We start from the raw sequence: 13,489 nt of genomic DNA, 5'->3' as shown, positions 1-13,489 counted from the left end.
ATCAAGGTTTTCTAGCAGTATTGAGTTCTATATTTTCTTTGTTTTGCCAGGTACCTGTGGACAGTCCTGTAGAACCAGCGCCGAGTATACAGTCATCTACACAACTGTAGTCTGCAGCTGGAGCGGCGCTGTCCAGTGACTCGTATTTAGCACAATGTATTTATTGGACCTCCTAGTATTTATTTTATGGCCTCTTTTCGCGAGGTTTTTAACGCTTGACAACAGAACCACAATCTTCATCTATCGGCGCCGACGCTGTGCGGAGAAGTGACGGAAAAACTGTACGGAGCCTCTTACAAGTCTTCTGCCTTCTTTGCTGCGATGCTTTTATGTTTGTACTTCAGTGGTCTGAATGTTATCTATGATTTTTTTTTACAAATTTTATATGTAATCTGTAGGACATTGTTCAGAGGGCACAAGATGCTGCTGCTAAGCTAGAAATACCCGGTTATATATTTTAAGGAGGTTCTTTGCCTAAATTAGGTCCGCCACTTTGCCACAGACACTATTGGGGTCCCTCCGCTCTGCTTCCTTGTGAGTGAGGGGGGACTGTGATCCTTTGCTTCATTCACACAGAGGACAAGCCCTCAATTCTTGTGATTTTTGGGGATCCCACTGATTGGCCAAACCCTTTTATATAGGTCAGAATGGCCTTGGCTTATAGGGGTTGATTTGATTTAGACACCATAGTTAGGCAGATGAGCTCTTTAAATATTTGTATAAATGCTATGATGGAGCGGTTCACACACATGCTGAATACTGTCAGTGAGGTGACTAAGGCTACATTGCTATAATGATTTTCTGACATGTACGCTAGGAAAGCTACCGGCGTATACATAGACATATACCGGCAGGTGACCTTCTTTTTGCCTCCATCATCTGCTCTATCATCCTGCTGGAGAGCAACGTATACGCTCAGCTATGGGGTGCGGATGCAACTGTATGGCCTCCATCCCCGCCCTCCGCTGAGCGTACACTTCGGCTGTCTCCTTGGTGATGTAACTGTCTGAGTATGGATGCCCGGCAAATCACTGCTTTCTGCCGATATATTTGCCCCTCCTCCTGCTTTCAGGGGGAGGAGTTAAACTGGAGACTGTATCCTACTGTTCTAGCATACAGTGGGATACACTGCTGTCTGCAATGTATCCCTACAACAGTGATTTGATGGTTATCTTGTACCAGAGCTTTAACTCATGAATGTGACACGAGTCGCGGTCACATTCTCTGTTTTGATTGATAAGGACCGAGCATTGGGTTGGCGAAAACCTTATAATAATCTGCATTGTTCCCCCTTAAAAATCTATAAATGATGGAGGTCTGTAGCCAGGTACCTAGTATCTACCCTAATCACACAAGTCTGCTCAGACAGTCTGCACCCTGCCCCTACTTTTTTTTAGTAAGTATGGGTGCACTCTTGTTACCATTTTCAAATGTACGGTCTCCCTGCTAGAACCCCTGGATCCCCAGCCCTCATGTATAGTTTACTTCCGCTTCATTCCGCTTCATTGGTGTAGGCCACACATTGCTATCGTTTCGTGTCCACAGCCCCTATGCAGAGTCATGCGTCAGATCAGACATCTGCTTCACGCTGGGGTTAGCTAGAGCTGTGAGAGGACAACACACAGAGGGACACGGGAGAGCCACATAAGTGAAGTGTACAGTAATAATGCGCTATAAGACAGACCTCTTAGCCTAGCCAAAAAAAAATTAGACAATTTTCTGCCCCCCCCCTCCCCCCTCTTTAAAATCAGTGTCAGATGCCAACCAGTGTCAGATTTTCTGTTAACCAAAATATTATAGACAATGGCTTTTCTGAAATCCTTAATGTATAATCCAGAATACATAAATTAAGGTGTGGCCTATTTAGTGGGCGGGGTTTGACAAATTTCTGGTGTTCAGACCAGATATCACACGGTTCTCCCTACAACGATGGCCTTGGGTTTGACCAAACCTCTGCTGGCGCTACATGTGACCGTCTCTTTGTGATCTGTGACAATCAGATTTTGTGATTCGTGGCTCATGACCCCCTGTCATCTGTATTTGTTAGTTTTTTTTTTTTTCTTTGGTAGAAAGTAACCCTGAAATGTCTTGTTCTGGAATCTATTGTGTATGGGAAGAAACCATAGAGGTAGAGCATGGAGAACAAGAAGAAGGGAGATTTATTGTATTTCGCTGACGGTTATAAGGGACAAAACTGCAGAACTTCTCACAATTTGTGCATTGCGTATATTATATGTATTACGTCCTCCATTGAGGATACTGTGATATGCACCAGATCCATCTGTCTGGTGTAAAAGAGGGATAGATGGCACAGCAGTGTCACTGCTTTGAACCTGTCTTTACCCTAATATTTACAATTACATTTTAATTGAAATTTTAATTGAATTTCTTTTTTAATTCCTTAGGTGGCAGCGCTCTATAGTATCGTACTGAACGCCATGATAAAGAATCCCATTATTATCTATACAACCTATGAGCTGACGAGATAAGAGCTAGATAAGAGAGTCCTCAAAGTGCAGGTAGAGGTACAGTATAGTAGCGATTATATAAATTAATGATAAATGTAAACTTTATAGAGCAGAGAGTATAAGGCCTGGAGGTCAGTGTCCTCGTGTAACACTGTAGATGGGGCAATAGCTTATCAGTAATAGCCTGTTCTATGTTCTCATCCCTGGAGGTGACCTAAGGTAATGGTAGATCAAGGGCGTCTGTATACAGGGCCTGAGGTTGTGTGTGAATAAAGATACAGTTAAAGAGGATATCCAATAAAAGAAAATGTACAGGGGGTCTACTGGGGGTCCCGTAATATAAGAACTCTTTATTCTCACATAAACCAACATTCTGGGTGTCCCCAAATTCCACAGGAACCTAGAACTAAAACTTTGGTTAAAGGGTTGGTCCATTTGTAGAGCGTCTCAGTCTAACAAGAAATCTATCATCAGAATCCATTGGGATAAACCAGGGACACTTACTCCTAGATCCAGGCACTGTGACTGTGATAATCTTCTTATATTTGTTATCCATGACCTCCTTCCTTCTAATATCAACTCTTTAAAAATATGTGGATTTGCCTGAAAGGCTGAAAGGCTCCGGGGGGTGTTACCAGAGCCCCTCTGTGCTGCAGCTCTACAGACAGTGCAGGAGCACTTCCTCCTCCCACTGTGTGAGATTACAAAAGACATGGGGAGGCGCAGACCATCTAACAAGCCGTGCACAGCAAGGAAGGGCTCCGATAACACCCCTAGGTGCCCTTCTGGCTCATTAGCATAATGCTAAAAGTTGCTTTTTAGAAGATGGGAGGTCATGGATAACAAATATAAGAAGATTGCAACAGTCCCGGTGCCTGGGTCTATGAGTAATGTCCCTGGGTTATCAGGATGGATTGTGATGGGAGATTTCCTTGAAGATGTGGTGTGGTACATTCTAAAACCCCAAGCATGAGCCCTAGAAAGCTTCAGTAATATCATCTTCTATTTATCCTCTAGGTAGGACCACTAGAAACTGTTTTTAGAGCTCCCCTTTAAATCCTTGACCTACCAAGGACGGTACAGTCTTCTCCAGATCAGCCGTGGTCTTGCCTTTCTTTTCAGATGCTGCTTTAAGGATTTTTTTAATTTGGGACCAAATGAGACCGATGTGTTTTATATACTGTGAGTAGTGATGGATGTGTGTGTTATATAGGGGAAGGATTGTACACAACATCTCTCCTGCTTAAAGGGGTTGTCCACTTTCAGCCGATAACTGATATGGTTTGTGTAATGAACAGTTCTACAAGTGATACTTACTGTATCAATTCCTTGCTGTTTTCTATATCTGCACCGTACGCTCTGTTCTCACCGAGGTCTCCGGATCCTTATTCTTGTAATCGCTGGTGGTCCGAATATTCCGACTCCCCCCTGATCAGGCACTTTTTATATTAATCTGAATGTATTTTTTTTAACATTTCTGTTTCAGTATAGAAGTAACAAGTAATTTGCTCCCTGTTGTCAGCAGTCGATAGACGTGTTTGACTGAAGCTTTACATGGCTCTTCTGGGTCGGGCATTGACCCTCCTGTGATGCTTTTTGCAAATTTCTTTGTTTTTCATATGGTTCTGCACATTTCTGCTATTAAAGGTTTTTTTTATATGAATTCTGTATGCAAGTGTTATTGGCTTCTTGGCTCACATTGGTGTCTTTGCTCATTAAAGAGAACCTGTCACCAGAGTTTACAACCCCCCCCCCCCCCCACTGCAGGTAAGGGATGAAAGGTTCTTTCAAGAATACTCTCTTTTATGTGATATCACTCTCATTTATCTATAAAATAGTGTGTGTATATATGTATTAAGCAGAAAAGAGTCATATTTTGGCTGAGATGAGTCAAGTTTAGAGGCTGCAGGGGGAGTGTCACTTCAGATCCCCCACATCTTCAGTCCTATATTAGTTATAGAATAATTGGTTTGCCCTGAGGGAAGGCGGTTGTTGTAGAGGATTGCGGCAAGGTTTCTGATAGATTTGCGCTTATCACTAGGGTCTTGGCGGCAGGACACTGTTATCAGAGGACTCTTTTTGTGAAAGGTTTTTCCAGCTCAATTCCAAACTTGAGGGATTTTGCCACATGAGAACCACTCCAAGCAGTGAAATGAAAGTCTACCCGTAATAACTTTACCCAAGACACCTGAAGAAGGGCCTGGCACCTTACCAGTGGTGATGTTGAAAGGAATTTCTACCATCATCAATCATGAACTTGCTTATAAGATGACCACAGTCACGGTGCCTGGATCTATATTTATTATCCATGGCCTCCTTATTCCTAAAATCAACTTTTTAAATTTATGCTTATGAACCAGAGTGGCTCTGGGGGCTGGGTGTTACCAGAGTCCCTCCATGCTATAGCTTCACAGCCTGTCAGACTGTCTCCCCCTCCCCGTGTCTGTTATAACCTTCTACAATCAACTTTTATAATTATGCTAATGAGTAGGAAGGGCTCTGAGGGATGTTTCCAGAACCCCCTCCGTCCTCTCCCAGCACTGATGTCATCTAACACAGTGGAAGGGGGAGTGCTCCTGCACAGTGTAACAGCCTGTGAAGCTACAGCACAAAGGGGCTTTGGTAATGCATTTTGTTTTATTCCAAAGGTAGATTTCCATTGGATCTTACGCTCACATTTCCAGGGGGAACAACACAATATTCACACATTTGAAATTTTTGTCATTATATAGGGCAGTGGCGGCGAACCTATGGCATTGGTGCCCGAGGTGGCACTTGAAGCCCTTTCTGTGGACACCCAAACCCTCACCCCAACACAAAGTTTGCCAGATACGACGCAAGGCTTTCTCCTGTGGTCCATTACAGCCCAGGATGTGACGTGCTCAGCGATATTTTAAAGCAACATCCTTGGCTGCCAGGACTACAGGAGGAGCGGGAAGGGCTGGATAGAGACGGATTGTCATTGGAGCTCCTGCTCTGGGTCCCCTGATTCTGCCTCTTCAGGGGAACCTGGAGGGAAGCTACAATCCAAATTTCTCCATCTTTCTATTGTATTGGTGAACTCAGGACACCGACAGGTTTAAAACCTGTGATACAGCAGGAATCAATAAGTTACTGCTTTAATTGTCATGTTGGCACTTTGCGGGATACAAGTGGGTTTTGGTTGTAGCTTGGGCGCTCTGTCCCCAAAACGTTTGCCATCACTGAAATAGGAGATCCAGAAATCCATATAGTAACCACACATACATCCCCCTTCACATGCAACACAGAACTGATTTTCACCTATAGATATTTCTATCATTTCGGCAGGAGGGAGGAGTGCAACAAAATCGCGCACCCTGTAGCCTGGGATCCGGTTAGACTTGTTTACATGAGAAGCGAAGAAGATTAATCTCATCTGACATGGGATTATCCGGGTTTATTCTGCCCCGATCTCCCAGTATCACACATGTGCACCGCCCGGGGGTCTCCCCGCTCCGGTGAATGCTCCAAATGACTGATCCATGGGTTTTGGTTGATGAGATGTGAATGTATTACTCCTATTGCTATCCTCCTCTCTTGTATTCTCTGACATTGTGTTTCTCTTCTCAGACAGTTTTGTTCTCCATGAGCAATTTCAGAACATTCCTCCCTGTAAAAACTATTTATATGAGACGCCCCGGAATGTGTCGCCTCTGCTGACAACGTATCTGTAAGCTGTACTCCGATTATATAATCCTAGTCTGTGCTGTTATGTAAGGCTCTGTTCACATCTGCCTTGTGGTTTCCACTTATAACTGAAGCCACTGTGCAGTTTTAGGTCCTAGCACAGTGTCCGATGTTTATATGGAAAAAGCTTTTCATGGTAAAATAAGAGTAAAAAAAAAAAAAACTCATCTAACCATTTACATTTCATGCAGTTTTAACAAAGAGCCTCACAATTCCTGTTCTGTAGAGATCAATTTTCAGTAGTCTTCTTGTTATCATGGCAGGATCTCAGCAAGATATAAAATCCGTAGATAACACAGGATCACACCATTCACAATAGGTGATTGGCACTGATGGATGATAGCAGCCGCGTTATCTTATTTCTTCTGTCTTGACTTGGAAAATGCGAATATGTTGCATTTACGGAAATGATTGTCTATGGGGTCATTTTTATTATAGAAGATATAACTACCTTATAGATTACACTGGATCACGCCATTCACAATAGGTGATGGTCACTAATGCTATTTATGAAAGAAAGTAGCTGTGTTATCTTACTACTGTCTTGACTTAGACTATGCAAGTATAGTCCATGTACAGAAAAGATTGTATATGAGGTCGTTTTTATTATTAAAGATCTAACTTCCATACAGATAACACAGGATCACACCATTCACAATAGGCGATGGGGACTGATCACTATTCAGGAAAGAAAGTAGCTGTGTTATCTTACTACTGTCTTGACTTAGACTGTGCAAGTATAGTCCATGTACAGAAATGATTGTCTATGGGGTCATTTTTATTATAGAAGATATAACTTCCTTATAGATTACTCAGGATCACACCATTCACAATAGGTAATGGTCACTAATAGCTATTTATGAAAGAAAGTAGCTGTGTTATCTTACTACTTTCTTGACTTAGACTATGCAAGTATAGTCCATGTACAGAAAAGATGGTATATGAGGTCATTTTTAATATAGAAGATCTAACTTCCATACAGATAACACAGGATCACACCATTCACAATAGGCGATGGGGACTGATCACTATTCAGGAAAGAAAGTAGCTGTGTTATCTTACTACTGTCTTGACTTAGACTGTGCAAGTATAGTCCATGTACAGAAATGATTGTCTATGGGGTCATTTTTATTATAGAAGATATAACTTCCTTATAGATTACTCAGGATCACACCATTCACAATAGGTGATGGTCACTAATAGCTATTTATGAAAGAAAGTAGCTGTGTTATCTTACTACTTTCTTGACTTAGACTATGCAAGTATAGTCCATGTACAGAAAAGATGGTATATGAGGTCATTTTTATTATAGAAGATCTAACTTCCATACAGATAACACAGGATCACACCATTCACAATAGGCGATGGGGACTGATCACTATTCAGGAAAGAAAGTAGCCGTGTTATCTTACTACTTTCTTGACTTAGACTATGCAAATATGTTGCATGGACAGAAATGATTGTCTATGGGGATAATTTTATTATGGAAGCTATATCTTCCTTATAGATAACACAGGATCATACCATTCACAATAGGTGATGGTCACTGATGACTTTTTTTTTTAGAAGAAAGCAACCAAATGATTGACCCTGATCAAATATTAAGGACTACAAGAAAAGGTGCAAATACGTTGCATCTACAGTAATGATTGGTAATAAATTGCCCCCACAGAAAAAGTTGTAACTTCCATAGAGATAACACAGGATCACACCATCAACAATAGGTAATTTAGCCAAATAGGACCCCATATATTGTGATGGGTGGGATTCCCAGCGGTCAGACCTTACTGATAAGGCTTTCATCCCCAATCTTGTAAACACCACTGACAATGACAAAGTAGTTGCTAAAACACCTTCCCGCAGACTGATCTGGAGGTGATTTGCGTTTTCCCGACGTGTTACCCGAATATTTCCGATTTGTGACGATTTTCCCTTTATTGCCCCGGGATTTTGGCGCACGTGATCGGATTGTGGCGCATCGGCGCCGGCATGCACGCAATGGAAATCGGGGGGCGTGGCCGAGTGAAAACCTGACGGATTCGGAAAAACTGCCGCATTTAAAACAATAAAAGTGTCGCTTGGGACGCACTTACCTTCACTTGGTCCGGCCCGGTGAACTCCAGTGCGTTCAGATGCTTTTCAGTGCAGCAGCGCCACCTGGTGGACGGCGGAGGAACTACCTTGATGAATCCCAGCCGGACCCGAATCCAGCGCAGAGAGCGCGCTGCTGGATCGCGAACGGAGCGGGTAAGTAAATCTGCCCCAATGTGTTGCTTTGTCTCAACCTGTATTAAATTTGCAAAAATTGTCGTTCTGCTTCCAAACAATCACATTCAGAAATCTTTGCAAAAAAATTTCTGCTGAATGCGCAAACACCCTTAGGCTCTTTACGTATTTTTATAAGAAAATATTCATTGTATGTGATGACGAAGCTCCGAAATATGAGGGAAGGAGAGAGGTGTAGTGTGCGCGCTGCCACCCACACTGCAGGGCACATACATGGTAGTAACAGGGTGGTTATGTCCAAGGTGTTAGATCTGGTAATGTGCAAACACCAGCTAATTCCTCACAGCATCACATCCTTAGGGCTCATGCACTCTAATGTGTGCCCCCCCCCCCCCCCCCCCCTCAGCCGTAGCCATATGGGCACATGTAGGGCGCGGTGGAGAGAAGGGAAGTGAGCGCTGCTCACCACTCATCCACAGAGAATAGGGCAATAGGGCCGTTCTTACTGCCAAAGATAGAGCCACAGCACAGGCGCCATAGACAACTATCGGGGACGTATTTATGATTGATAGGTAGGTGATCCTAAGCATTTTACACCTATGCAACCTCAGAAAATACTGACAGTCATAATACACCCAGTGATGTCACAGTACAGGGATAATACACACAGTGATGTCACAGTACAGGGATAATACACACAGTGATGTCACAGTACAGGGATAATACACACAGTGATGTCACAGTACAGGGATATTACACACAGTGATGTCACAGTACAGGGATAATACACACAGTGATGTCACAGTACAGGAATAATACACACAGTGATGTCACAGTACAGGGATAATACACACAGTGATGTCACGGTACAGGGATAATACACACAGTGATGTCACGGTACAGGGATAATACACACAGTGATGTCACGGTACAGGGATAATACACACAGTGATGTCACAGTACAGGGATAACACACACAGTGATGTCACAGTACAGGGATAATACATACAGTGATGTCACAGTACAGGGATAATGCACACAGTGATGTCACAGTACAGGGATAATACACAGAGTGATGTCACAGTACAGGAATAATACACCCAGTGATGTCACAGTACAGGAATAATACACCCAGTGATGTCACAGTACAGGGATAATACACAGAGTGATGTCACAGTACAGGGATAAGGCACAGAGTGATGTCACAGTACAGGCATAATACACCCAGTGATGTCACAGTACAGGGATAATACACACAGTGATGTCACAGTACAGGCATAATACACAGAGTGATGTCACAGTACAGGGATAAGGCACACAGTGATGTCACAGTATAGAGATAATACACAGAGTGATGTCACAGTACAGGGATAATACACACAGTAATGTCACAGTACAGATATAATACACACACTGATGTCACAGTACAGGGATAATACACACAGTGATGTCACAGTACGGGGATAATACACACAGCGATGTCACAGTACGGGGATAATACACACAGCGATGTCACAGTTCAGGGATAATACACACAGCGATGTCACAGTACAGGGATAATACACACAGCGATGTCACAGTACAGGAATAATACACACAGCGATGTCACAGTACAGGGATAATACACAGAGCGATGTCACAGTACAGGGATAATACACACAGTGATGTCACAGTACAGGGGATAATACAAACAGTGATGTCACAGTACAGGGGATAATACACACAGTGATGTCACAGTACAGGGATAATACACACAGTGATGTCACAGTACAGGGATAATACACACAGTGATGTCACAGTACAGGATAATACACGCAGTGATGTCACAGTACAGGGGATAATACACACAGTGATGTCACAGTACAGGGGATAATACACACAGTGATGTCACAGTACAGGGATAATACACACAGTGATGTCACAGTACAGGATAATACACGCAGCGATGTCACAGTACAGGGATAATGCATACAGTGATGTCACAGTACAGGGATAATACACACAGCGATGTCACAGTACAGGGATAATACACACAGCGATGTCACAGTACAGGGATAATGCACACAGCGATGTCACAGTACAGGGATAATGCACACAGTGATGTCACAGTACAGGGATAGTACACACAGTGATGTCACAGTACAAGGATAATAGACACAGTGATGTCACAGTACAGGGATAATACACACAGGGATGTCACAGTGCAGAGATAATACACACAGTGATGTCACAGTGCAGGGATAATGCACACAGCGATGTCACAGTACAGGGATAATGCACACAGTGATGTCACAGTACAGGGATAATACACACAGCGATGTCACAGTACAGGGATAATACACACAGTGATGTCACAGTACAGGGATAATACACACAGCGATGTCACAGTACAGGGATAATACACATAGCGATGTCACAGTACAGGCATAATACACACAGTGATGTCACAGTACAGGGATAATACACACAGTGATGTCACAGTACAGGGATAATACACACAGTGATGTCACAGTACAGAGATAATAAACCCAGTAATGTCACAGTACAGGAATAATACACACAGTGATGTCACAGTACAGAGATAATACACACAGCGATGTCACAGTACAGGGATAATACACATAGCGATGTCACAGTACAGGGATAATACACATAGCGATGTCACAGTACAGGGATAATACACACAGCGATGTCACAGTACAGGATAATACACACAGTGATGTCACAGTACAGGGATAATACACACAGTGATGTCACAGTACAGGGATAATACACACAGCGATGTCACAGTACAGGGATAATACACACAGCGATGTCACAGTACAGGGAAAATACACATAGCGATGTCACAGTACAGGGATAATACACACAGTAATGTCACAGTACAGGGATAATACACACAGCGATGTCACAGTACAGGGATAATACACATAGCGATGTCACAGTACAGGGATAATACACACAGTAATGTCACAGTACAGGGATAATACACACAGTGATGTCACAGTACAGAGATAATACACACAGTGATGTCACAGTACAGGATAATACACACAGTGATGTCACAGTACAGGGATAATACACACAGTGATGTCACAGTACAGGGATAATACACACAGTGATGTCACAGTACAGAGATAATACACACAGTGATGTCACAGTACAGGATAATACACACAGTGATGTCACAGTACAGGGATAATACACACAGTGATGTCACAGTACCGGGATGATACAAACAGTTTTTGCTGAATCAAGAACAACAATTATACAATTGTGATCAATTGATAAATACTATGATTTAGGCGTCCCAGTCACATGAATATTGATCTTGTAGGCAGAGGCAGAATGTCTTATCGACCCCTTCAATGTCAGACATAAGATGTGATAGGTCGGGGAGGAAGTGGAGGACTATGTATGGAGCGTCTCTGATATCACTGGATGAGTTCTGTGTAGCAGCACAATGATTCTTCCTCAGAGAAAGTGAAAAACTCTAGCGCAGGTAGCTCGGTCTTCTAAAATCCCATTCTTTATTTGTGATACAGCTTAAAGGGGTATTCTCCTCTCCTCTGGGCATTCACATTCTGTTTCATTAATCTTCAATATATAAACATTTCTTCAATTAGATGTTATTAAAAAAAAAAATGTTCCTGTGTGAAGATAATTTCTCATAAATGTACTGAAACAAGACTGTGTCCCTAGATACGGCCACCTCTGCTGGAGGGATTGCACAAGGAAACAAAAAGTTTTTGTATATGAAATGTCCGGGAGTTACTGTATATCCCGCAGCCGTCCTGTGGTAGTGATTGCTGAAGCCAAGTGGTCGGACAGGACTTAATAGCACATATCTGGTCACTGCTGACAAAATGTGAGGTGGTCGTATCCAAGGAAGCCATCTCGTTTCTAAGGGACAACATGACTACATTTATGAGAAATTATCTTCACACAGGAACATTATTTTTAATAACATCCAATTGAAGAAATATGTATATATGGCAAATTAATGAAACTGAATGTGAATGCCCAGATGAGAATACCCCTTTAACGTTACATCGGGTAAAGCACAAATTTACGATCAACGTGTTTCGGCTGAGCGCCTTAGTCCTGATGAGGACTGAGGCGCTTAGCCGAAACGCGTCGATTGTACATTTCACCTCCCCTGAAATGCAATACCAGACCTATCCTGTAGACGCACGTGGTGCTGTTTGCAGAACAAAGTGACAATATTATTCTACTATAAAGCAACTTTTCCTTTACTAAGTAGTGTAGAAATGGCTTCACCTACAGCGCCATCTGTTGGCCAGCTTTAGCCTATGGCAGCCATTGTAGCTACCAGATACCAAATATTCAGCATCTCCTAATCTACACAAAAGTGATGAACTTGGGCCCCCTGGTGTATAATATGTGTAATAGCAGCCGCAGAATCATTACTGTCTCAAGTACTGTAGTCATGACGTCCCATGAGACAATCCCTTTAAATATATATAAGCCTTATAGTAATAATAATCTTTGTAATATTGTACAGCACTTTCTCTATCTGTAAGGTACCAAGGAGGTTGTCACTATTCAGTATTGGGCCGTAGATGACTAATATGACCCATTTATATGTGGTGGGTATATGCACATGTCCATATGGTTCATATATGTGTTGTTAAAGGCATCACAGTGTCCAAAAACTTCTCCTAAAAATTAGTATTTGTAAGTTGGGATAGATATAAGTGTCATATCCAGGGTCTCTATCTAAATACCCCGGTCTTAGCTGGTTGCTTCCCCCCTGACACTGACCTCCCCATAAGACACAAGTCTCACAAATGACACTTTTTCCCTATCACAGGATCGGTGTTGGATTGGGATGCTTACGGCCCACTACTAAGATCTGTATTTGGGGGTCCCCCACTGTCCAACTACATGTAACTATTACCTGTCGCCCATTCACAAATTCCTAAAACACTAATTTCCTCCAAGTATTAGATTATGATCCTGGGAGCCTGTCAGTAACCTGCTGACTTTCTCTTGCCTTGAGCTTAAAGAGAACCTGTCACCAGATTTTTTCTCATTAAACCACCAGCCCCTTTAGGTCAGGTATG

At 42.6% G+C, this 13,489-nt stretch overlaps 2 protein-coding genes across 5 annotated transcripts in view; both read left to right on the top strand.

Moving 5' to 3' along the window:
* FLVCR1 (FLVCR choline and heme transporter 1) overlaps positions 1–4,131 on the top strand; it is a 31,775-nt gene extending 27,644 nt beyond the window's left edge. The window contains exons 10-11 of one of the 4 annotated variants that reach the window (XR_011854017.1): positions 51–281; positions 2,406–4,131. Coding sequence is in view for 2 of the 4 variants with exons in the window: in XM_072140150.1 (XP_071996251.1) it covers positions 51–110 (60 nt within the window). In the remaining 2 variants the exon portion in view is untranslated. Of the gene's footprint in view, positions 1–50 lie in introns of all 4 variants that reach the window. The other 3 variants (XR_011854016.1, XM_072140150.1, XM_072140148.1) reach the window with 3 other exon arrangements.
* The window catches only part of VASH2 (vasohibin 2), a 59,908-nt gene continuing 48,848 nt past the window's right edge, over positions 2,430–13,489 (top strand). Inside the window, exons 1-2 of the mRNA XM_072140151.1 lie at positions 2,430–2,519; positions 6,060–6,159. The gene's annotated coding sequence lies outside the window, so the exon portion shown is untranslated. The remainder of the gene's footprint in view (positions 2,520–6,059; positions 6,160–13,489) is intronic.

The sequence above is a fragment of the Engystomops pustulosus genome, chromosome 3 (genome assembly GCF_040894005.1).
Source record: "Engystomops pustulosus chromosome 3, aEngPut4.maternal, whole genome shotgun sequence".
Classification (NCBI taxonomy): domain Eukaryota; kingdom Metazoa; phylum Chordata; class Amphibia; order Anura; family Leptodactylidae; genus Engystomops; species Engystomops pustulosus.
Note: the sequence above shows the minus strand (reverse complement) of the source record. Positions and strands in the feature narration are given on the sequence as shown.